This window comes from Xiphophorus hellerii, chromosome 21 (assembly GCF_003331165.1).
Source record: "Xiphophorus hellerii strain 12219 chromosome 21, Xiphophorus_hellerii-4.1, whole genome shotgun sequence".
NCBI lineage: Eukaryota > Metazoa > Chordata > Actinopteri > Cyprinodontiformes > Poeciliidae > Xiphophorus > Xiphophorus hellerii.
Window position 1 is genome coordinate 22,720,968 of NC_045692.1, and position 23,729 is coordinate 22,744,696.

At 36.8% G+C, this 23,729-nt stretch overlaps 1 protein-coding gene and 1 long non-coding RNA gene across 4 annotated transcripts in view; one reads left to right on the forward strand and one right to left on the reverse strand.

Annotated features, from left to right (window-relative positions):
• The window catches only part of drosha (drosha ribonuclease III), a 533,117-nt gene that overhangs the window by 139,154 nt on the left and 370,234 nt on the right, over window positions 1-23,729 (reverse strand). For 2 of the 3 annotated variants that reach the window (XR_004337233.1, XM_032550765.1), the window contains exon 6: window positions 334-1,084. Coding sequence is in view for 2 of the 3 variants with exons in the window: in XM_032550765.1 (XP_032406656.1) it covers window positions 334-1,084 (751 nt within the window). In the remaining variant the exon portion in view is untranslated. Of the gene's footprint in view, window positions 1-333; window positions 1,085-2,103; window positions 3,504-23,729 lie in introns of those variants that run through there. The other variant, XM_032550766.1, reaches the window with a different exon arrangement.
• The window catches only part of LOC116711484 (uncharacterized), an 87,281-nt gene continuing 70,145 nt past the window's right edge, over window positions 6,594-23,729 (forward strand). The window contains exons 1-2 of the long non-coding RNA XR_004337244.1: window positions 6,594-8,080; window positions 9,194-9,239. This is a non-coding gene — a long non-coding RNA (uncharacterized LOC116711484). The remainder of the gene's footprint in view (window positions 8,081-9,193; window positions 9,240-23,729) is intronic.

Here is a 23,729-nt window from a genome sequence, read left to right on the forward strand (position 1 = left end):
TTTTTTTTTACACTGAATTTGAACCAGGTGACCCTGAGGAGTCCTGGGTAAAATATATGTACTGAAATTTTTAAAAAAACCTTTAATACAAAATATTTATTGGTTTTATACAGTTTTGCTTAAAGATTTCTCTAATTGTGTTGTTATTTCAGCAAATGTCCTTTTATAGAGTCTGTATAGTGATTAATTGATTCAATTTATTTATTTTATGTAAAGCACTTGAACTGCCTTGTTGTTAAAATATGTCACACAAATAAAATTGATTGATAGAGGGCCACATAAAAAGCAGAGGCGTGCTGGTTTTGGCCCCCGGGCCATCAGTTTGACCCCTACCTGCTCCTCTCCCGGCTCCGGTGTCGCGGCGGACTCCTCCCTCTGTCGTAGTCAGCTTTGTAGCGCCCTCCCTCCGGCCTCCCGCGCCGGTCTGGACTCCTCCCGCGCTCCTTCCTCTCTCCGCTGAACTCCATTCTGTGTCGCTCGCCGTAGCTCTTCTGCCTGTGGTCGTCATAGCGATACCCTCTTTCCGGTGACCTCCGGCTGTCGGCGGACTTCTCGTACGGGTACGGCCCCCCGTGTCGCAGGCCGTGGTCCGGCTGGAAGGAGCCAGCGGTCTGGGTGTAGCCGGGGTTGAAGGGCGGAGGAGGGAAAGGAGGGTAGTTCATGGGGTATGGGGGGTGGTAGCTCATTGGCGGAGGCATGGTTGGGTGAGGCAGTGGGGGCGGAGGCATCATGTAGGGGGGGTAGGAGGTCTGAACAGACACCTGGGAGCCGGGAGTAGGACCCCCTGCTGAGCTGGGCAAAGGGGGAGGCGGGAAATTGGGAGGTGGTTTGGGGAAAGGCGGGCGCAGCGGGCACTGCCTCAGAGCGCCGGGGGTCTGCTGCGATGGAGCCGGGGGAGGGTACTGCATGAAGTCAGGGTGGTGGGGCATGCAGCCGGCGCTGCCATGGTAACCCGAACCCGGCGGAGTCTGTGGGTCGTAACGGTACGGTGGAGCAGGAGGTTGGGGAGCAGGAGGGCTCAGGTAGTTCTGGCCGGGGGACATCTGTCCCCTCAGACCCCCACGGTCCGGCTGGAAGGACATGACTGGGGACAAAAACTAAATTGACCAAATATTCTCAAAATGTTTTTATCAGCAGCTTTAGTCACTTATTACTGTATTTACAAAACTACATCTATTATATTAAGAATCGATTAATCAGATAAAAATATTTGACACATTCTATGGATTTTTCAATTAACTACTTAAGCCATTTTTATGAAATATAAAAAATACATTAAAAGACGCAAAACGAATAATTAAATTTTCTTTTCTTAAATAAGAAAATAAATATTTTCTTGCCTAAAATTCAATAACATGGCCTTCCTTTTTGTGAAATTGAATCATCACTTAAAGAGTTTCGGCTAAAGCATAAATGTGTTTTCCTCTTAAATTCAAAATGTATGTATATTATATGCACTTTTGGCTTAGCAAGTTGCCTTTTTTATGTCTTATACTCCAGTTAATGATAAATCAATCATTTTAATAGGAAACAGAGACTTTTTAATGATGTAACATGTGGTTATACCAGTAGCCTTAACTGGAAGGGGGAGCTACTCCCATTTCTGCTCAGGGACTTAATAAATCTTGGACCGGCCCTGCTCTCTGTCCAGTTTTAGATTAATATGGAAATCTTCTCCAGAAAAACATACATAGTTTATTTTATTTAGTCTTCTACACAACTGGCATTTGAAATTTGTTGAGATATCAGTTTAGGTGGAGACTGATTTTTATACATTTGTGTGAATTAAATGATATTTTAAATATTTTCACTCAAACTGAGACCAGATTTAACCTGAACAGGAATTAAAACAATAATAAATAACACATAATATTCAATTTAACTGTAGGATGAATTAAAGCATTTCAAACGATGTTTAAACCTGACCAATAAGAGAGAATAGTCGGCATTTGCTTAAAAATGTCAAAGAAAGGCCACATACTGTATTTAAATAACAAAAAAGTAATAAATTACGGAGTTTTAGCGCTAAAGCATTAGCTAATGTAAACTCGTGTTAGCCAGCTAGCTAGCAAGTCATTTCAGAATAAAAGCCGTAGAAATTACCTGAAACAGACGGAATTTATGTCGCTTCGAGCGTTTACGATTACAACAACGTCAGCTGCATCAAATTAGTGAATTAAAAACCTGCTGTAACAACGACAGGATGCGATGTAGGACGAATAACGGATGGAAAACAGCGAGTCCGTGTTTCTACTCGGAATCTGTAACGCTGGAACACAAGCGGACCAATCGGATTCAACGTCGCGAACAATGACGAATCAGAAGTTCGTCGCCGATGTGTGACAAGCTGCTCGTCACACGGAGACGTCAACCACTCCGCCATATTGGAAGGGGAAAACAGCCTGAAATGGAGCCGGTCTTGCGTGAAATTCTGTTCTGTTTCATTCCTTTCATCATGGACAACAAATCCTGTAGATTTATTAACATTTGCTCTCTTTTTTTTGTGCCAAAGTTAGAGAGAAGATTGGAACCAAATATTTCAGTTGTCTGAAATAATCTGATTCCCCACAAATATTTGGCAAATAAAGAGCAAATGTTTCAAAATGTACAGTATTTGTTGTCCATAAAAATCAGTTAGTTAGAATGGAACTTATTTAATCTGATTGTATTATACAAAACTAAATTAAGTTGAAGGTATGAATTAAAATTACAGTAAACTAAGTTTGTGTGTTTTATTTTGGTGAATGTAAACCTATGGTTTCAACCGCATAATGGCAGCAAATCTGTTTTTTGTTTGAATGTTGTGATCTATACAGCATATAATTAATCTTACCTGATACTTTTTAATATATTTAATTTAAGTATGCTTTCACTTCTACCATTAATACCCTAGAGGGCAGCAGAGGATTGGATTTCTTTTTCCTCTCCGTTTTTTTACCATATAAAGTTGAACCTGTCTTGGGTAACATTACTATGGAAACCCTGTTTTCTGACCAAAAGGGACATCAGTGATGAGCAAGAATACAAACTAACACAAAATATTCTGCCTTACGGCTAAACTTCAGAGTTCCTACAGCACCTTGGGAACAGATTCACCCTTGTCAGTGTAATCTCTATTATTTTGAACTTCAGCTCCAAACTGATCTCATCTCATCTCTTGAGGTGTTTGCCAAAGTAGGCAGAGTCTCGTTGTCCAGCTCCTGTTTTTATGTGAAGTTATCCAGAACCTACGGTTGGTGGATGAGTCTAAAAGGTTAAGGAGTCAGAGTCCACACAGTTTGCTGGGGGGAAGGATTCTTCCCAAATTACTAATCGACAATCAAAGGGAATTGAAGTGCAGAAACATTTTCTGATAGACTGAGGGTTAGTTACAGTATGAGGATGCTCAAACCTTGGAGAACGCTGCCCACGTGTTGTTTCTTCTCTTTCCAAACCCAAACTTCAGGAATAAATTAAACTTTTCAAGGTTTCATATGTATAGTTGAAAACAGAAGTTATCAACAGTACTGTGTAAGTAATTTCTAAAAAAAATACAAATGTCTTTGCAAAGTTTTCTGGCATTTAGCAAAAAGAAATAATTTTGGTAATTCTAACTAAACTAAAAAATCTGTTTCTTTTTATTCAGTGTATATGACCAGCTGTTTAAGTCGAATTAAGTGACTTCCTTTTGCAGAGGTAAATGGAAACATGGGGGGAACATTTCAACATCTTTAATTTTGAAGAAAGGTTTTGAATTTTGCAGCACACGGCTCGCCTCCCTTCCCTCTTGAGATGAACTGCTTTAGGATTTCCGTCACAAACTCAGAGGAAGAGAATTATCCTTCAACAAATTTTGCATAGACCTTCATTTTTTTATCTCCTTAAATATTCAGGAGGGCTTTCCTGTGTAGTGTGCTTATTCATATCATTCACAGCCTCAACATTCAGAAAAAGTGTATCATATTTAAATAAGGAACTGTATGAATAGTTTAGAAAGTAGTTGAATAATTATTTAGTGTATTTTGTAGTAATATAATCCCTGCAGCCTTTGTTCGTTGTGCCCCTGCCGCGCCGCCCCTCAGGCCATTTCTATTCCCATGTGAACCTGTCAGGTATTCATGTTCCACTAAAATATTTATGCATAAATGCAAAAATCACATATTTAAATCTATGCTGTGAAAAAGATCCACAGATTTGGACCAGACGTGTTAGTTTTCTCCTCTGACGTGCCGCAGGCAGCAGGATCCCATCACAATTCACTCCCAGTCACTTCAAGCAGCATCAATATTCTGAGGCTTCTGCTGTTTTTGTCCTTCCATCCTCAGAAAACAAAGGTGATTTTCTGTCTGTGACTCTCCCTGACACACTGCCTCGGGTTTTTATAAACACTTCATTTAAACCCAATCATGACTTCTCACCGCCTGACAAGAAAATGTCTGTCAAGCTTCGATCTTCGTCTCTCAACAATCTGATATTTACTACGGAGTATTACGCTAAATTTAAAAATTCAGAAAAATCACATACGACAGAATAGTCGTATGAGAATCAAGTCAAAATAAAACGAGAATAAAGTGATAATATTACAACTTTACTGTCAAAATATTACTGATAATATTTTAAAATATTATTGGATTATTTACAATAATAAAGTGATAATATTACGACTTCATTGTTGTAAAATTATAACTTATATGCTCGTATTATTTTGACTTTATTATTGTAATTTTGTGACTTTATTCTCTGAATTTCTACTTTATTTTTGTATTATTATATCTTTATTATCAGAATATTATGACTTAAGTTTTTTATGACTTTGTTCTTGTACTATTTAGACTTTATTCCCAGATTAATTTCATAACATGATGACTTTATTCTTTTATTATTACAATTTTATTGTCATAATATTGTGAATTTATTATGGGAATATTATGACTATTTTCATATTATTACAACTATTCTTTTAATATTATGACTATTTTTGTGATATTGTGACTTTTTTCTTTTAATTTTGAATTATTCTTGTTTTATTACGACTATTTTCATACAAATATTCTAAAAATATGACTTCATTCTCATGTACAAAGACTTTATTCTTTTATTATTTTGAGGTTATTCTCATATGAGTTTTGTTCTTGTAATATTATGACTTTATTCTTGTAATTTTAATTTTGATTTTTATATTTTCTTAGTATGGCCCTAATACTTGTCGTAATTATTGGACTTTCGGTTAAACATAAAAGGCTGAGGAATTTTTAAAATCAATTACATATTTCTAGGTTTTGAATTTTTTTTTGTCAAATATCAGATTTATTATAAATCATTCAAGCAGAATACTGTTCGTTCTGGTTCTGTGGAAATGAGAACATAAAATGCTCTAACTTTTGTGTATCATTAAAAGCCAGATGTTTTCTATTATTCCAGTTCTACTTTTTATATTTTGTGTCTCCTTTACATTATACGGTTTTAGCTAACATAATGCGCTACACAGACATGAAGATGGAAGAATAGTTGAACATTTTGACTTCTGGTTGGCCGACATGTTGAAACACATTTTTATGCCGAGAGCAAAGCTAGGCAGTAACACACTGAATGGCACTGATGTATTTCCTCTGCTTCCTTCATTTTTGCTTCATAATTCTGGTGAATTCCACATCAGATCTAAAACTTTCTGAGAATTTTCCTGATGTTAGGAGACAAAAAACTTGCTCAAGCCTTTTAACAAAGTTCTGGTTCTGTGTTACAGAACTCATGAAAGCCAGATCTGAGCTCGCTGCATCTCTTTGTAATGTGCTGAGGCCTGCAGGGCAACAAAAGGAGAACAGAAATGTGTGGAGTGTGAAAGAGACGGAGGAATGTGTGGGAAAGCAGTGGACAGGCTGGACCCAAACACACAGTGATGCATGATGGACTCTGCAGCTCTGCCAAGCTGCTGTTTGGGCAGATAAACAAACCGGAAGCTAAAGAATGTTTTGTCAGCTGCACAATGGCTGCTGGAAATGACAAGTGTTTTGTTGTTTACTTACCATCCAGAAACCACTTCTTGTTGGTTGTGCAGGAGGCTCCCCGTCTGCTTTTCGAAGATGTACTATTTAATTACGCATCTGTTTTCAGCCATTTTCACTCGAGTGTAAATGTTACGTTTACACTTACACCAACTCATTGACTATGCGTTCTGTCTGCATTCAATAAGTCCTTAAAATTAAATAATTTTGAACATATTTCCACATTAATCAGACCTTCCATGATTTCAGGATTGATTTTGTAATGTTTTTCACAATCCATGTCACAAATTTAGAAATATTTGCAAAAGATTTAGCAATATTTGTACTTTTGCAAGATGGCAAATGTAATTTTTGTAACTCTCCATGTCGATTACAGACGATAACTTGACTTCAAGTACAGCAGTGTAGTAGAAGTAGGAAATACTGCCACTTGCAGGTGGGAAGCAGCGGAGTTAGCATCACTTAAACTTTACATTTTTGACCATTTTTGTGGAATATTTGCAGGAAAAAATGCGCCGATCTCCTGATTTAACATAAATTTCCTGGATTCATTAAAAACTGGAGGGACTTATAGATGTAACTTGACAGTAAACAAGTAAAATCTGATTTTATTTGATTGATAAAATAATATTAGAGCACACAACTGGGCCACATTAAAAGCTGCGGCGGACCGGATTTGGCCCCTGGGCCTTGAGTTTGACACATATTTAAAGACTGTTGCTATATGACAGCCTCATGACCATCATCGCATGCTAACAGTTCAATATTCGGGTAGCAGATGCAATATTTCACAGTAACATGTCCTGGAAAGCATCATCGGTTGTTGGCAAGCGCTGCTAATCCGCCTCTTTTGCTTTTGCTTTAGCTCTATGTCGATGTTTCAACTTCCTCCTTTTCTCTCCATTCAACTCTGTGATTTGAGTTCACAGTTAAGGTTTTTTCTAGCTTTTGAGATAATAAACAGCTGCTCCCAGTTTTACAAAAAAAATACCTTGTTACCACGGTTAAACATCATCCAGCAACCGATCTGTCTAAAAGGAAAAATAGAAAAAGGGAAGAACTGCCCAAGCAATTTGAAGAAAAATCTAGAAAACAAATGAATAAGAGTTGCTAAAGTTTGAAATACAAATACTCAAGTAAAATTACAATTTCATAGACTTTTTTTATTTAAAAAATTCTAATTTTTCAGTTGCTCCTGCCTCCTGTTTACCATGAATGTCTGTTTTTCTTGGCAATTTAAATGCTCTTTTTTCTCTGTCTCTTTAAAACAAATCGCCTGAGATTTGTAACGTTTGTGATTGTGAACGCACATTTTCTTGGATTTTACTCGACCTTGTGGGGGAAAAAAGTCTTCAGAACATCTGGCCGTTCGTTCCCGTGGAGGACGCGCCGTGACAACAGCGACTCGCTGAATTTCCCTGGTACCTTGACTGGCTCCTCACATCGGGTTTCCATGGCAACACAGGTTAAAGAGTTGATTGAGAACGGGCAGAAGAGAAGCAGATGATGTCTGTCTTCATTGAGTCACTCACCTCAAATTAGAAAATGACCTGATAGGCCCACCAGCAACAAAATATCAGATTGATTTTTAATAATGGACAAAGTAATATAATACCAGAAAACGCAGAAACAGCAATATTAGCACCATGCAACAAAGTAAAAAACCGCTAGAAGAATTCAGTTTTCCTGTATCCTGAAGTGGCATAGAAAGATCTACGGCGGCCTATCAGGGTTATTGTAGTTCTGTGTTTCTAACATAACGTGTGCAGTTATTTTTATTTTATTCCCTAGTAAAACCAGGAGGCTGAGTGTGGAGGCGTTCCCAGTCCAGCCAGGAGACATCCAGCGTGTCCTGGGCCTCCTCCCAGTGGGACGTGCCCAGAACACCTCGCTAAGAACTGAAATTTTCTTGTTTTTTCTTGAAAATTTCTGAGATTCATTTAAAAATTCCTGAGTTTTCTTGGCAGAAATGTTCTTTTCTTTTTTCTACCTACTACAGCTGCTCCACTTCCTGCTTTTGGAGCGGTCTCAGGTCCGCTTGGCGTTCACATATGCATTTGAAGCGCCCCAAAGTTCCCTACAACCGAATCGAGACCGAGGTTTGTTGATCTTTACCTCCTCAACTGAACTGGACTGAACTTTCTACTATTTCTGAGTTTGAAAAGTGAAAGATTTTTAAGAAAAGAAACTCAGAAATGTTTAGATTACTCTCAGAAATTTTCTAATAAAACGGAAAGGAAAAGAAAATTAAAACATGGACATTTCGGAGTTTGAAAAGTAAAAAATCCAGCCTAGAAAACAATCTATTTTCCTACATTTAGCATAAGATCAGAGAAGGCCATTCCTTCAGTTTGTGTTACTGATGTTTCTTGAGTTTGTATTTTTGTTAGAAAAATGTAAGCTCCTATTTTTTAACCGGAGAAAGTTCATGTTTCCAGCACCTCCAGAGCAAACCGTTGTTCCAGGTAGTTTAAGAACCGAACAAACGGTTCAAACGTCTTACAGAACCAACAGCTTTTATCAGTGACTCAACCAATCGCACTGATTGGTGTAACGACTTATAAACCTGAAACTGATGGAAGTTGGTCTAAAAGGTGAAGCAGGAAAACAAACTTATTTCTTCCTTTTAAGTCCATTTCAGACTATTTTTAATAAAATGTAACACAGGAGACTCTCATAACATTCCTTTAAATCAACACCAAAAAGAAACTTCCTTAAAAGCTGTGAACTGCCTTTAATTGCTTCCTTTAGAGCGATAATGTGATCATCTTCTCCAGCATTAAAGATTGTTTCTCCAAGCAGCACTCACTGTATCATTACACTGCCGCAGATTGTTGACCTGTCATTGTTCAGGCTTTTTATCCACAATCTGTGAACTGGAGTTACGTAACGACCAAAATGATGCCATGAATTTTCTCTTTACCGCTTCGTATGATGAAATAACACCGTCCTGACTCCGTGTTTATTATCTTCACTTTTACATTTACATTCATTCCAGAAGTTTAATTTGGTATTATAGTACTTTTCTTCAGACTTTTCTTTTTCCACTGACGAATGTCTGGTTTGACAAACCACCGCAAAGATCTTCAAAAACAAGAAGTGTGTGCACAACTCTGAGTTTAATTTATCAATAATGTTAAAAATGTCTCACACAGGCTCAAAATTTAATTTTCAAAAACCCTCTAACATGATTTTTTCTGCTACTCTTTCAGGGTTCATACATTTTCCCAATTCAAGCACTTTTCAAGCATTTTCAAGGTAAGTTTTCAAACTTTTCCAACACCATTTTGATAAAAACGAAGTGGTGCTGAACTAAAAAAAGACAGTTTCAATTTACTATTATATAATTTATTGCTGTGATTAATAATGTCTAATAATGGTACAACTAAAACACTAATTTAACAAAAAAGGAAAAACAATTTCAGTAACTTTGTTTAATGTTTAAAATATAAGCAAACTTTTCTTTCAAATTCAAAATCAATAAGTCATTTAGGCATGAGTAATAATAACTATTAATTATACTGAATCAACCCAAACAAATATTGTTAAATGCTAAACAGTTTGCAAAAAATGTTACAAAAAATAAAAAATTTCTCGCTAAGTTTTCTCACTGCTAAATCATAAAATCCTGCCAAGTATTTTGGTCGAGTTTCAAGTGCAGATTTCTTTGTACAATAGAAACAAAACAAAACTAACTTATAATAAATAGGAGTTTGTGTTAAGTGAATAATTTGCTAGTATTAATATAAAAGTACAAGTTCCTGTGGCAGATTATTTCACTTATAGCGAGATTTTTTTCCTTATAAATAATCTGCCATTGGAACTAGAACTTTTTCATAAATATTAAGTAATTATTGACTTAAAACAAACTCACATTCTACTGGAAGTTACTTTTAAGTTAGTTTTGTGTTTTGCTGGCATTTAGCAACTAGAAATAATTTTGGTGATTTTAATTGACCTAAAACACAGAAAGTGATTTAACTTTAGACAGGAAGAGAAAATGTGTCTGTGTCTTTTTATGTACCTGGTTTTAGTCGTAAATAATGTTTTCCACATTCCAACTTTTAATCAAACTGTTGATTGCACTTTATTACAAACTTTTGCAGTTTGAATATTAAGCACTTTGTACAGAAATCAAGCTACTTAATTTAAATTCAGCCGTACGAACTCTGCTCTTTAAACATGTGTCTGCATAACTTGCCGTGTTTTTTGCCGTTCCCGCTCTGTGATTCACGCGCAAATTTCTTTGAGGCGGACTGTTGCTAACGGTGGGAATCAAAGCGACAATGGCACAGAATAACCTCTGAAAAATAAAAGAAATTGGCCTCTATTAAAGCTAATTATGGAGCTGAAGCAGCGTTGACGTCTGCCTGTGCCATTTGCAGCTTTTATCTCTAGATGAGATGCCATTAACTTTGCAGAAGCTGCACGGAAAGCAGGACATGTTTGGAGTTTGTTTGTGAGCTGAAAGTCAGTAAGTTCTGCCTCGTCAGAGTGCCGACTGTTTGTGTGTGATGTTACTCAGATGTGTTGATTATCGTTTTGTTCCAATAGTTTTAAGCAGCACCAGCCCTCAGAGTTGGTCCTGTCACATTTATGACACTCCAAAAAAGTAATGGCATCAATCAACCAAAAATAAGTCGGATTAGTCACCTAAACGTGGATCAATTTTCACTGAAAAGTCTCCAATAATTATAATTTTAGCTCATTTTGGACCATTTTCTTTCCCCGTACGTGGTCCTGCGGTGAATAATTTGGGTGATTTTATGAAATTTAAGGCAGCAGCAGAGATGGCGGGATGATTTTTTGAAAGTAGAACCAGAACAAAAGAACAGATCCAACCATTTACCCTTCAACCTTCCACCTGAATTACTTTTTTAAGTGCTTTTCATGCAAAATGTCAGAGGCCATCAGTTTTATCCTCTGACCACAGGAATATTTTAATCAGACACATTCAGACTTTAAAAGTGGAGACATTTCTTCAGATAGATTCTTCTGAACCTCAAACTGTACTCACATAAAAGTAGCACTACTTCAACTTTTGTTTACTCGAGTGAAAGTAAAAAGTATTTAATCTGATTAAATGTTTTAATTGATTGGCAGCACTACGATAAAACATAAATAAGATTATAGATGAAGTTGTTTTGTGTTACCACACTTGGATTTTGTGCTTAAACTCTTAGTTGTAGTGCGTCTTTACTTTTTATTTTGTGTTTTTAACGGAAATGCAATCAAAACTGTGTCTGTGTTTTGAAATTAATAATAAATTACTGATAAAAATGGATATTAATGAAGGCAGTTCATTATTTCTGGTCTGTTGAAACAAAATCTACCAAAACTTTTTCTCTTTAGAGTTTGAACAACTTTGCAAGTGTAGTTTAATGTGAGACAATTAAAAAAAATAATGTTTCTCCAGTAATTTAAAGCTCCATCAATCTGTTAAAGTCATAAAACATTAGTAAACCTATCGGTGTATTTACATGTTAAACATCAGGAGATGCAGCAGAGACTACAACCTGTAAATGAAATCTCTGAGCTGATTGTTTCCATCCACGTCCTTCAGTGGATCAACGCAGCAGATTAAGGAGTGCAGCTCCAGGGATAATGGAGATCTCTGCAGCCTGTAAGCGTCCATGAACAGCTGCTTGGTTCATTCTCAAATAATCAATTCAGAGTTATTCTCTGGCGGCTCACAAGATGCAGCATCGCCTCCTCGTTTACAGGCTGCTGGAGGAAATGAGTTTCCTGCTCAACGGGAGACGGAATAATGTCCAGCAGCAGGAACAAATAATACAGAATATTTACATGAATATTTATTTAGCTTCTAAAATGACTAAAACTGCTGGATCATTGATGAAAATATTCATCATGATGTCTGGAAAATATGGACTTCTGGTTATTTTTAAGATCTGATAGAATATGGAAAAATATTTTAATTACTGGAGTTGATCGTCTTTTCTGTTGTATAAAAATTATATCTATTCAATTAAACATGACCTATTTATCAATTAGTTCATCCGTCCATTTATCAGTTCATCAATCCATCCATCCATCCATCCATCCATCCATCATCCATCCATCCATCCATCCATCCATCCAACCATCCATCTGTTCAGTTAGTTAAAAGTTTTCACATAATTCAGCAGATTTTAAAGCTTCTGTTGAATAATGTGAACAAAAGTCAAACACCAGATTTATTTTTATGTGACCAAAATCCAAAATTGTATCATCATATTTGGGTTAAACTGAAAACAATAGTCATAAAAAGGAACACAAATTAGTTTTTTCCCTAATTGAAATAAAAGAAAGCACAATATTGACTTAGAAACACGGTGTAGCAGACTGTTTGTGTTGCCGCAGTGGGGAATCCTTCCTGCCTTTCACCTGATTTCAGGATGAATTTCTGCTCCTCATCCTCACTCATCTCACAAACGAGAAAACCGGCAAACTCCTGAGTCACTCAGCTCCAAATGAGGAGTCACAAACTAAACTGATAACGAGTCCAAGGTAATTACTTAGAAATGTAATTATTGATGCTTTGTCTCGGCTCTAATTGTGTTTTAGCCTTGTTAGAATACTAATGATGCTGCAGTTACACACAAATAATGACAGTCTATCAATCAGGAACACCTTTGATTTCCTGCATGTTGGAAATCAAAAGGTTTAATTATATCCCTGAGTAACAGCCTCTCTTAATATCTACAGAGGAAGATGCTTTAGTTTTAAACAAATGGAACAATATGAGCCCAGTGTTTCCAGGTAGCAGATGTTCAGAAACATAATTTCTTCTGCAGTGTGTTTGTGAGGTCGAAATGACCAGACTCGATTTGCGTTGGTCAGTTTGTTTTTGCAGTCTCTGTTTGAACAACGTCTTCATCAGCGAGACCCGACGTCCTGCTGCTGAGTCAAAGCCGAGTTTAGCTGCAGGAAAAACAAAACAGGAAGGACGAGATCCACTCAGACGGCACCACACTGCTGGAACAATTCAAACGCAGGAAGCAGAAAAGCCTCTAAAAGTTGATCTAAATGCGTTTCCCAGCTGTTTTCTGAAATACTCCGGATTCTGTCTCTTTATCCTCCTCCACAAGGAAAAAATCAAATTTGCTTCAACTTCTAGTTGGTTATGTTTGTTGTTTTATGTCTAGAAAAATTAGGTTTGCTCATTCAAATGTAAAACCTAAATTATTACTTTTGTGACAAACCTTTTTAAAAATAAAGTGTTTTGAAGCTTTATTTTTAAAAACTCTGCAATTTTCTTTTGCAAAACTCTGCAAGTAGCTATGCTAATCAATACGTTTGGCTAAAACGTATTGATTTTAAAACAAGCTACAATCAAAGACAAATACAAAGGTCAGTTTTAAGAGTCAGTAAATGGTAATTTTACGTTACACATTAACAAAACTCTTCATCTTGAACATTTTACTTATAAAATGATTTCATTTGCACAGGTTGCTTTGACTTTATTGCTTCAGAATCAGTAGAAAAAACCCTTATTTCCCTCTATTCCTCTGAATGTTTTTGTTATTTCCGAATCCATTTACTGGTCTAAACAGCGGATGTTGTTTCTCTAACTTTGTCAGTTCAGAGAAACGACGTTTCAATTTGTGTTTCACTCAGCTTGTTTCCTGAGATCGTAGATCAGCAGCCAGCAGCGTAGCGATGATTTCTGACCCAACCTTTCAGGAAGAAGTCGGCGAGGTTTCGCTCTCTGTAATCAGGAGACACTCAGAAACCAAGTGCTGCTTTCTCTCCACCAGCCTGGGAAAGGTCAACGATGTTTCCTTTATTAGGAAATAAAAACATCATCCCTGAATCTACAAGAATGTTTCCTCATATCTCTGCAGCTCCAGTGAAGTGTAATCATTTAGCAAACGTTCAAATTGCTTCTCCTATCAAATTCCACTTGGAATGGTTTCTTTTTTTTCCTGGGGATTTTTTTAATTTTTTTATTGCATTTTGCTGGAAACCTTCATAAATCACAGAGAGGATATTTGAAGAAGCAGAGGGATTAAATCACTAACTTCATTTCATTGTTCTGCTTCTGTTTTGCAAGACAAAGATTAACAGCTTTCATAAACTTAATCTCTTCAAAATCTAAATTAAAATCCGTCAGCATGCTTCGTTATTCAGAACATATTTTACTGCTAAACCTCTTGAGCTGGAAAAAAAATATTTAGTTTATAAATTAACTGTTTTTACTAAATAATCTTCCTTTATTCATCCCAAATAAGTATATTTAGAAATATTTGCTAACACAACAGGATCGACAAGAGAGGAGATGGAAAATGATCGATTAATTATTTAATCTAAAGTTAATTGATCTTGTAGATCTTATTAAGTGGCCATTTTCTTACAAAACTTGAGTTCTCTATTGCTAAATGTTTCGATTATTTTGTCAGCTGTATTAAATACTGACTGAATAAACAGAAAATTTTGGTTTTCTCACATAATTAGATGCATTTATAAAATATAATACAGGATCCTCGCAGGTTGCTCAATTGAAAATTAAAGATTCATACAGAAGTTTTGTCTGGTTGAAGGAATGTTAATGCATTAACTCACAATATCTCTCAAATACACTTTGCTTATTGCCATCATGTTTGGAATATCTGCTTCCTTGCAAAGGTAGAAATTTGAGTCTTTCTACGCGACAAATATTTTAATCCCAAATTCCTGTGTTTAAAAGGCAACAATCTGAGGTTGATATTCAGGTGTCAACAATGAATTCAAGGTTTTATTTTCTGCATTTTTTTGCAGGTTTGCCATGGAAACAGATTCAAAAAGGCCTTGCATTAAAACAGAAATAGCCTTGGTTTGGTGCTTGGCTTTTTTGTTTTCAGAAATCATCGTCTATGTTTGGGAATCTGTGAATGGATGAACGTTTGAGCTTCAACCAAATGTAAAGTTCCTTAGTATTTAGTATGTAGTGAGCGATTAAATGACTTTTTTAATTCTGTAACTCTTTATTTGTAAAGTGTAGCTGTGAGTGAATCAGAGTGCTGGAGTTTTTAGCTTCTTTTAGAAGTTTTAAAGTTTTTTTCAATCTCCACAGAACAGGCTTTGAGGGTCTTTTAGATATAAATGGTGTTTGTGAGGATTTTAGAGAATCAGGGTAGTGGTAACCAACTTGAAAGTTGTTTTCAGTATAAATCCCACTTATCAAAATCAACATTATTGGCCAGGATTTTGTGCATAAATTGCATTTTTCTACACATCCAGCAGCTTATATACATTAAGTATAAATAACAAAGTTTTAGGAGAATTAAAATAAAACATGGAGGGAAAGTCAGTTCTGATAATCAGCAGGATGGATGAGCCAAACCACACAGTAACTGCGTTTCCATTCCAAATGTGTGAAAATCTTTTTCTATATTCTAGCGTAAAAAACACAATTTTGCAATTGTAGAGTGTCCATTACATAAGAAAAATAAATTAAATCACATGTGAATAAGGTCGTTCATGCGATAAGTTATTAAAAATCATGGCAGCGACGAATGTAAACAGTTATATGACATATATTCATCATCCTACTACTTCCTGTCGTCTTCTTCTGCATTTCCAGCAGTAGTAACATCCTGCTGTTGATCATGTGACTCGTCTGATGCGAGAAAACTGTTTTCATTGCAATTTTGCAAAATAAAAATATTTTGAGACGGCCAAAAAGCGTATAAACTTTTTAGCAGAACATTTTAGTTTCCATTAAACAGATTCATTTTTATAATTTTAATGTGCAAAACTATGCAGTTAATGGACCAACACAGACCAGACTCAGTAATTCAAATTAAATTTAACTTTAAACTACTTTAATGTAAATTAAATGTTATTGTAACTCCTAGTAATTCAAATTCTACGAAGAGTTACTGTAGTTATTGTAACAGCCATGCAGAAGATTATCAGTAGCTGTGGATGAAAGTCTCGTCTTCCTCTTTGCTTTTTGTATATTTAAAATAATTATAATAAAAAACCAAAAGCCACACACTCATGTGTTTCAAAAGATACATACAGGAGGAACTGAGAAACTACATAAAAGAAAACACAACAATGCTGTTTTGTTCCAGTTTAAAAGACGTACATCCCAATATGATCAGGATAAAGAAACCAGCAGATGTTTTGAGTTTGTGAAGTGGTTTGTTCTCTCTTTGGAAAAACAGCAGCAGCTAAAAGCCTGAGCAGCTTTAGCAGCTGTTTTGCTTTGATGCATTTATTCTCTTCTCCCGTCTTTGATGATCTGAGTTGTTTCTGAGCAGCAACCCGAGTGTCTTGCAGAGTGGAGGGAGAGCGCTCTGAAACAGGAGCACCACCGGCTGCTGCAGGCCTGACCAGTCGGAAAAATCACATCACAAATGGATCTTCAGTTAGAAGTCATGAACAATATGATCAGTCCAGCATGGTGGGAACGCCCAATCTAAACGTCAGAGTTAAGGTTTATCTGATGAATGTAGCATTCTGTAGTTCCAACAGTACCAGTAGCACACAGTTACACAGAAATATGAGTTGCAGCGCGTACAGAGGCTTGTTTTGTCTCCATGGTAACACCTTCACCTTAACAGGGAGATATGATTGATTATGGCAACGACTTATCGTATTCAGGCATCTAGACCCGCTGAAGACTCAAAATTAGAAAGAGAATTTTAATTACTTTAAATGTATTAAGGTTGTTGTTGCCAGACAGCTTTGTCTGAGTGTTTTAGAAACTTCCTATCAAACTTTCTGTTCCCACTTCTCCTCTTACTTCTGCTGTTCCTCAGAGCTTAGTCCTTGGGCAGCTTGGTTTCATCTTGTGTCTGGTAAAAAGAAATCTCCATGGAGAAATACACAAACAGTTAGATCTGCAAGACAACTCTGCCGTAGGGCAGAACGAAAATGGCGTAAAACTCAACTCCACATTCATTGTGACATCTATAAAGAAAGACTATGTAACTATCATTTAACACTAAAACATGCAAGAGAGCCTTTCTTTGCAGATGTCATAAACAAAAACATTAACAATGCTCGAGCTTTATTTGCAACATTTGACAGAATCACAAACCCTCCTGTGACGTTACCGCCTGAATTCCAATGTATTGCCGCCTGCAACCAGTTTTCCAGCTTCTTTTCTGAGAAAATTCAAAAAATCAGAGGATTAATCTGTACATCCACTATAAAGTCGGTACCAATGCTGTGCCCAAACAAAACAAATACAGGAAAAATGACCCAATTTCAACTACTTAATTATAAAACCCTACAGGAAATTATAAGTCAACTAAACTCCAGTTCCTGCTGTCTGGATGTCCTAGATCTATAACTCTAGAACATTTCTTTAAGAAAGTCCTGCCTGTTATTGCTGCTGATCTGATCCAAATAGTAAACTCTTCGCTCTCATCAGGCGTTTTCCCCCAGGCTTTGAAAACAGCAGTAATCAAACCACTTATAAAAAAGAACAATCTGGACAAATCACTAATGCAGAATTACAGGCCGATCTCCAACCTCCCATTCATCAGCAAAGTTATTGAAAAAGCTGCGTGTAAACAATTAACTAGCTTCCTAACTATAACCAACCTCTTTGACTCCTTCCAGGCTGGTTTCCATGGTTACCACAGCACAGAGACTGCCCTCGTAAAAGTGTTCAATGACATCCATATAAATACGGACTGTGGCAGAACCACAGTGCTGGTTCTGTTGGACCTCAGTGTTGACCATGACATATTACTGAATCGACAGTAGAGTTGGGTCGGACTCTCCGGTCCAGTGCTAAACTGGTTTGAATCCTACATAAAGAACAGGGATTTCTTTGTTTCAATTGAAAACTTTTCATCAAAGAGGTCAAAGGTCACATGTGGGGTACCCCAAGGTTCAATCCTAGTGTTAGAGATTTTTTGGTATTATCATTTTATTCTTACTTTAGTTCACATTCAGCCTATAGATCATTGTGATTTTCTGTTTAAAGTATTCTCTTCCTTACGTGTGTATGGAGGTCACTACTGTCGGTTCAACTTTACGCACCTCCTAATTTAGTAACTACCTGTGAACAGTCGTATTTTGTTTTATTGACAGTACTGACCAAGATTTGAACCGGGCTCAGACCTTTGATCAGATATCACATCTGGAACTGAGTTGTTATGTTTGGGTTAGAAGCTTTACGACCTCTGTTGTTTCCCTGACTGCCCCCTTGCCTGTTCTTCTTTGACAATAAAAACAGGAGCTGTTGTGAGGGCAGATCAGAACGCTCTGTGGATTGTTCGGAGGAAGAATTGGCAGAGCCTTCCCTTTTGCAAAAGCTCCACGTAAAATTCATATACGTTGTCTGTGGTTCTTTCTTTTATTTAGGTTCGAAAGGAAAATACCTATCACCTAGGACCCCTTTTATTCAATATTTATATGCTCCCACTAGCTCAGGTTATAACAGGAAATAATATTAGCTACCATAACTATGCAGATGACACACAGCTCTACATTACGATGTCACCAGGTGACCTTTGACCCCATCCAATCACTGAACAGATGCTTAGAACAGATAAATGTGTGGATGTGCCAAAACTTTCTCCAGCTGAACAGAAACAAAACTGAAGTTATTATTTTTGGACCTAAAGAGGAACGATCTAGACCAGTGGTTCTTAACCTTTTTTGAGGTACCGAACCCATCAGCTTCATATGCGCATTCACCAAACCCTTTTTTAGTGATAAATAAAATAATTTTTTTTAAGACATAGGTATATGTTTTTTTGCTGGTGCACAAAATGAGCAATGCATGAACGTTACCTTTGCTCAAAGAACAAAACCATGAACTCACAGCAAGTTACAGTGTTATTTTATTCTGGCCCCCAAAAAATATTTTGGCCCCATAAAAGAATTTCAGCCCCCAAAATATTTTTTTTACTAATTTACTAATTAAAAATAAATTTGGAGTTTTTCAAAGAACAAAAAATTTTTTAATAACTAAATTTTTCTTTATTTTTAATTTAATTAGTTTTTTGTCATTTTGAATCCACAAAATACTTTTTTGGGGGCCAGAATAAAGTATTGCACAAATTGCATACCTGCAAACCAGTGTGACTTCTGCTGTTGTCTTTGGGAGACCAGTTCAGAGAGGCGTGGCTTCACCTTGGCAAGTACATCTTCAGGGCAAAGTCTGTTCATTTTCTTCTTTTTTTGCTCAACATATTTAGTATGGATTAAAATATTAAGAAAGAAACCACGCGACGTACAACTACGACAGCCGCTGATGCTGCGCGCACTAAATTCCCCGCAGCCCTGATTGGCCGAGCAATGTAACATGATCCTCTGCAGCAAGTGATGGCCAAGCGGGGCGTGTCATCACGACTTTACACAAGTGTGTCTTTACCTCCGCAGCAGAGGCTCCGCCGAGCCCCTGAGACCGACTCATCGAACCCCTGGGGTTCGATCAAACACAGGTTAAGAACCACTGGTTTAGAGTCAATGCACAGCTTCAGTTATTACAACTAAAAACCAGCGATCAGCCCGAAACCTGGGAGTAGTGATGGACTCTGACCTGAACCTCCAGAGCCACATAAAGACAGTCACAAAGTCGGCCTTCTATCACCTGAAGAACATTTCCAGGATTAAAGGACTAATGTCTCAGCCAGATCTAGAGAAACTCATCCATGCGTTCATCTTCAGTCGTATTGATTATTGCAACAGCGTCTTCACAGGTCTGTCCAACAAATCAATCAAACAGCTGCAGCTGATCCAGAATGCTGCTGCTGGCGTTCTCACTAAAACCAGGAAGATAGAGCACATAACACCAGTTTTAAAGTCCCTCCACTGGCTCCCTGTAGCTCAAAGAATAGACTTTAAAATACTGTTGTTAGTTTACAAATCACTGAACGGCTTAGCACCACAATACATTAAAGATCTGCTGTTGTTGTATCAACCTTCCAGAACCTCTCAGGTTCCGGTTCTGGTTCTGCTCTGCATCCCCAGAACCAAACGAGGAGAAGCAGCTTTCAGCATCTATGCACCACAAATTTGGAACAAACTTCCAGAAAACTGTAAAACAGCTGAAACACTGACTTCTTTTAAATCTCAACTAAAAACCCACCTGTTTAGGATTGTATTTGAAATGTAATCAATTACAAATTTATTGATGGAACTTGACTTAATGTTGTTTTGATTGTTGATTCTATGTTGCATTGTGTTTCTGTGTTTGTAATGATGTAAAGCACTTTGAAATGCCTTGCTGCTGAAATGTGCTATACAAATAAAATTTGATTGATTGATTGATTGATCTTTTGCCATTTCAACCTTCGGTTCCTCTGCTATGCAAATGACATCCTGCTCTAAATAAATCTGCAAACAAGAGTCATCAAAGAGGAATTTAAACACAATGGTGGTATTTTTTATCTAGACTGATATTTTTGAACGACACCCAGCTAACCGAATCCATGGAGATATTTTATAATCTCCAGCTATTTGCAAATAAATTTTCCAAATACTTATATTTAAATACATAGATCTGGGAACTTTGTAGTTCACAGCCACCTTGGTAGGTACCATAATTAACTGTCATGGCAGTTGCTATGGCAACAATAAATAAGCCACAAGCTTAGAGCTAGCTCTCGGCTCATTCTTATTAACTTATGAACAATATAAGTACGTTACAACTATTACTTAATTACAGTATGTGAGTTCTCTACCCACCTCTGTGTAATACTGAGATAATTATCAGTGATATTTGTACTTAGTAGCAAAATTAGCTTAGCTAATGTAGCTTTTATCTGCTAGCTAAGACGGACATGTAGTCTGTTTGTTACTACATGTACTCTGCCAGTCACCAGAACCTTGTTGTTACATCCTTTATAAATCCGTTTAAATGCTGATCGTTTGCATCCATGGATTTATGTGAAGCTCCTCCATGGTATAAACACTCTTCGTGTTCATTATATAGTGAACTATGTCATAGCAGGAGATCAGAGGCAGATTGTCCACATCGTCTGACATGTTTCCATTCTCTGCCTCATGCGGGTCGATACCAACAGCAGCCATTTTGTTGATATGTCTTTTTCTTGCACATTGGTTAAGAGTCCCCATAAACCTTCTTTTTGTTGGTCTTGAGGCCATGGTTCATCTATACTTTCCACTGACCTTGCCTACCAAGATGGCGCCATTTAGACTTGTAGGAACTATGTATAGTTTTCTACACATAGAAAACGACTTTAATTGTTTCATTGTTGCCAGCTACGATTAGCAGCATTGCTAATATTGTTTCTCTCTTGCATTTTGCGCACACAAGCATTATGCAAGTAGAGGTTATGAGATATTATGTATTACAAGTTTAATTTGAAAAGAACTAGAAGAAAAAAGCATTTACTAGTCTTTATGTGTAAGACGGCCATGTTGGATTTCGAAGTACATTTATGGGCATCTGTTCCCTCATTTCCTTTCTTTTTTTTTACTTTTTGAAATATAATCAACAATCTTAAAGCAATATTTTGCTATTTGGTTTTGTATTTTTGTGACCAAACAATCAGTTTCCTATTTATTTGCATCAAGATAAACAAAAACTTTCAGGTATTTTAAGCAGGTAAGATAAACTCGAGACATTTTTCTAAATTCAAAGAAAAAAAAACATCCAGTTTATTATTTGTTCCCTTGTGTAAAATGAGTAACACAGAAACAGGCACATTTTTTGGGAGCTAAATATATTAGGGAACATGTGGTGAATCACAGAGATCTGATTTAGGCAGAAAATAAATGAGATGCCCAGAAGATGAAAAACAAGCTGACATGTCATCAGTGTGCATCATTGTTCAGTGAAGATGTAAAAAAACAAGTTTTTAAAAAATAAAATAAAATTATATTAAGTTGGAGAGAGACGGTTGTGGTTAGAAAAGCAATGAGTATATTTTATTTTTATTCAGAACTAGAAAATTGCGCTGATTACATGAAGTAATAATAATAAAAACATATCTCAAAATGTTTATTTTATTAATATGACTACAGTAAAATATAGCATCATATTGAAGATTTTTAATGTTAACTTAGACATTTGATTATCAATTTAAAGTTATTGGGCTTCAAGGCTTCAATTTAGATTTTTTGAAACTATTTGGTAGATTTTATTATTGAAACCTGTTGGCATGACTTCCTCCAAAAACCTCATTTTCTCTGGAGCTTTTTAAGGTGGTTTAATTCTGTATTGCACAAAGGCTGACATTTTCCGAGCATTAAAGGCTGGCGCGATCCGGCAGGTTGTTAGTAAAAGCCTTGTCTTTCCAGGAAACCTGTTGCTTTTTCACAGCAGTCTGACAGTTTTCTAATTGCTCCTCCAATCTATATACCTTGAGAACATTCAACAGATTTCTTTACTGTTTTTAAAACACACACACTCATAACACAGCTCTCTGTAGAGCAGATCTTCAATACAAACAGCAGTAAACATAATGAGATCTGATGGAGTTCATCCGCTTTGAGCTAGCTGTCACAACAATCGCAGTCAGGAGAGGATAGCTGTCGGGAAATAAAGCTCCAAAATGATCAATAGTTCATATTTTTTATTTAATCTTGTAAAGGAGCTCAGTAAAAGGAGTAACCTGTGATCCTGTTGTTACCTTTCAGGTAACTCAGTTTGACAAGAGTCAGTTTTTACTGCTGTTCTCCAGACAAAATGGCTGCCTGGAGAAATTATAGTTGTTGAGATTTTCAGAATATAGAATAAAATAAAGAAAAGGAATTTGTGTTGATCTCAGTTCTTGATTCTTCCTCCAACAAAGCATATGTGGGGTCAGACACTAATGTGGGACAAGAAGACCTGGCTAGCTAATTGTTTCCACCAAAATTAGTCTCTGATGTGTCAGGTTGTGGAAACCACTCACAAACGCTTAATTTGTGAATTGTTCCCAGTGTAACAAGTGGAAGACGAAGTGCTTCCCCACAAAGAAGGACGTAGTTCTAATTAGCTCTTTAAACCTGAATAAGGTTGATTTTGTGATGAGTAATCTAACGCGTTGCTATTTCATATCCAGTAGTCAGACTACAGTTACTTATCGAAATCATTTTGCGTTACTATTTTCTTTTGTTATTTAATCGTACTTCCTCTACGCGTCTTGTCGAGTGACCGACGTCTCTATGCGACAGAAATGTAAACAATGGAGGGAGACGCGCATTTTGTTGGTGGAAAAACTGGAACTATTCTGAGTTTCTGTTGCCAAGTTTGATTATTATAAGCGGCTTTGGGATTTTCTTTTTTTAAGTTGCTTGCAAATTTAATGAGTGGCGGGTTGAGCCTTTTTGGGTTCGTTTTTGAACGTGAAGTTACTCATTTGGGCTTGGAAATAAGCAGAGACTCATAATAAATCCCAGAATTTGTCCGTCATTAAGGTAGTTTTAGTCAGGCTCTCCCTGTCCATCATTTCCCGGATGATCCGCCCCGCTGTGTCTTTGTTAATGTCAAGTTCATATATTACCTCTGAATGACATCGAGCTTCGCTTTGCGCTCCAGAAAACTGCAAACATCGAGACTAATTTGAACAGCGCAATAAATGTGAAAACAGCCACGAATAAACGTGTCCGTAGTTGCCAATAATTATAATGGCAACTTAACGCCATTATAATTATTAATATTAAGATAAGTGTCAGAAATCTGTGCAGCCATGTGAGTTGTGCAGCTGCAGGAGGAGCTCTGTTCGCTGCGCTTTGACACCAAACGCAGGGCCGTAACGCAGAACCTGGAGGCTGGGGGGAGATAAGGGGGCTTTAAAATCCTTCTTAGAGTTTTCCAGACAACAGTGGAAAACAAATTACTTTTTTTTG